Source organism: Saccopteryx bilineata, chromosome 1 (assembly GCF_036850765.1).
Source record: "Saccopteryx bilineata isolate mSacBil1 chromosome 1, mSacBil1_pri_phased_curated, whole genome shotgun sequence".
NCBI lineage: Eukaryota > Metazoa > Chordata > Mammalia > Chiroptera > Emballonuridae > Saccopteryx > Saccopteryx bilineata.
In genome coordinates, this window is record NC_089490.1 from 392,750,293 (window position 1) to 392,752,684 (window position 2,392).

At 40.2% G+C, this 2,392-nt stretch overlaps 1 protein-coding gene across 1 annotated transcript; it reads left to right on the top strand.

The window, feature by feature from the left end:
- The first annotated feature begins 642 nt into the window (after nucleotides 1-642).
- LOC136319703 (olfactory receptor 9I1-like) lies at nucleotides 643-1,578 on the top strand. Its single transcript, XM_066252833.1, has one exon. It carries the CDS (start codon nucleotides 643-645, stop codon nucleotides 1,576-1,578), a length of 936 nt encoding a protein of 311 aa, XP_066108930.1.
- Nucleotides 1,579-2,392: the final 814 nt, after the last annotated feature.

A 2,392-nucleotide genomic window follows, 5' to 3' on the forward strand; every position in this document is an offset into this window, starting at 1 on the left:
CTTCTGCACGCTAGGCCGACGCTCTACTGCTGAGCCAACCGGCCAGGGCCATGTTGTTGCATATTTTAGAAAAAAATAATCCCAAGTGTGTGAGTCAGATTATGTGCTGGGCACGGTATGAACATTATGTCTTTCACAATAATATTGTGATTTGGTTTTGAAACTCTTATTAAACCAACAGAACGATTGAGGCTCAGAAAGATCAACTAACTTTCTCAAGGTCTCCAGGAATTTGAACCTAGGTCTGATTTCAAAGCCTATGTCCTTGAATACTCTACCACTAGGGTTTCTCCAACGAAGTGCAATTTCCTGGCTGTGCAATGAGGTTGGTGAAGTTTTTAGTTTGGAACCTATCAGAAGTTTGAAAATGTCTAAGGAACTGAGTTCTAGTGCTGGCTTTGCCTCTTGACTATGAAATTATGAACGGTAGTCACTTTATCTCTATGACCCTCATCTTCTTCTCTTGCAAATGGGATTAACAATTTGTGCTTCAAATGAAATAACATTTGTAAAGAATGTCAAGTGCTTTACATATCTAGAAGATTGTTACCGTTACTAAAAGTGATCAAACCCAGCCATGGTCACCTTAATTTATCTTTAATGAGTCTTTATTTTTTCATTTCAGTGTGTAACCTAGGACTCATGGCAGAGAATGGCACTGTGGTGACGGAATTCATTCTGATGGGGTTCCAGATGCAGGCAGAACTGCAGATGGGACTCTTCTTTGTGTTCTTGGTTCTTTATCTCATTACCATGGGGGGCAACCTGGGCATGATCATGCTGATTCAGAGTGATGCTTGTCTCCAGACTCCCATGTACTTCTTCCTCAGCCACCTTTCCTTCCTGGACATTGGCTACTCCTCCGTTATTGTCCCTCAGTTGCTTGAGAGCTTGCATACTGATAAGATGGTCATTACCTATGAGTGCTGTGTGACCCAGTTCTTTTTTTTCACACTCTGTGCTAGTACTGAATGTCTCCTTTTGGCTGTAATGGCCTATGACCGTTATGTGGCTGTGTGTAACCCCCTCCTTTATGCCACTGCCATGACACCACAGACATGCCTGGGGCTGGTGGCCGGGGCATATGCTGGTGGCATGCTGAATTCTGTGATCCGTACTGGGTGTACCTTCTCAATCTCCTTCTGTAAGTCCAACTATGTAGACTTCTTCTTCTGTGACCTTCCACCCCTGCTGAAGCTTGCCTGTAGTGAGACCAGGCTACGGGAACGAGTGATCTACCTCTTGGCTTTCTTGGTCATTACAACCAGCATTTCAGTGATTCTTATATCCTACTTGTTCATCATTTGGGCTATTCTGAAGATTCATACAGTAGATGGCAAAACCCAGACTTTCTTTACCTGTGCTTCTCACATGACTGTAGTGGCGCTTTTCTTTGGGACACTTATATTCATATACCTGAAAGGTAACATGGGCAAATCCCTCAGGGAGGACAAGATTGTATCAGTATTTTACACTGTGGTCATTCCTATGTTGAACCCGATCATCTATAGCCTGAGAAACAAGAAAGTGAAGGAGGCTCTGAAGAAAGCCCTTGAGAGGATGAGGGTTCCCAAGTAGCATAAGACCTGAGCTCCATCAATTCAGAAGTTTCTGCAAATCATTGTATGAACTTTTTGGCTTGTCCTCTTAACACATGAACCAGATCTAATAATTACAAAGACATATTGGGGCAGAAAATTATACCTTGGGTTTCAGCAATTTATTTATTAGCTCTATGACCTTGATCCGGAAATTCTCTGCTTCAGTTTCACATCAGTAAAAATGTCTGCCTTGCTATGATAAAAGCTAGGATTAAGAGACATAGAATGCCAAAGGGCTTTATGAATAATAACATGCTATAAAATGTAAAATTAATTTTTCTGAACTGACCTGGGTATTGTTGAGTGTTTTCTTAGCTACTAGAATTTTTTTTTCTACAAAGCTAAGTTTTGCTCCTTGAATAGTTACAAAACAATAGCTTATTATTTCCATAGTAAGGGCAGTCACATCCTTTTGGTTGTGAGTAGTGAGGTGGAAATCAGCCTTAACATTCAATCATATCCAACTTTGGCATTTGTCATGGAAAATACAAGTAGCTAAACAGAGGAAGGAAAAGATAAAGGGGAAAGGAGATGTGAGTGGGAAATGTTGAATGAGAATATGTTAGCCTATGTCCCAAGATAATGTGGAGGACACTGTAGAAAAAAATAAAGATATAATGAATTGCATTAATAATTAGAAACAACTTTATCTTGATGTAGAGCTGCATTGAGTCCCATTTATAACTTTTGAAAAACTTTAATCACCCAAGGTCAGCAAGCTTTATTTTATTTCTGAAGCATTGTTCATGGATCATCGGCCTCAATCAACTCAAGCTGTTTTTTTTATTCGT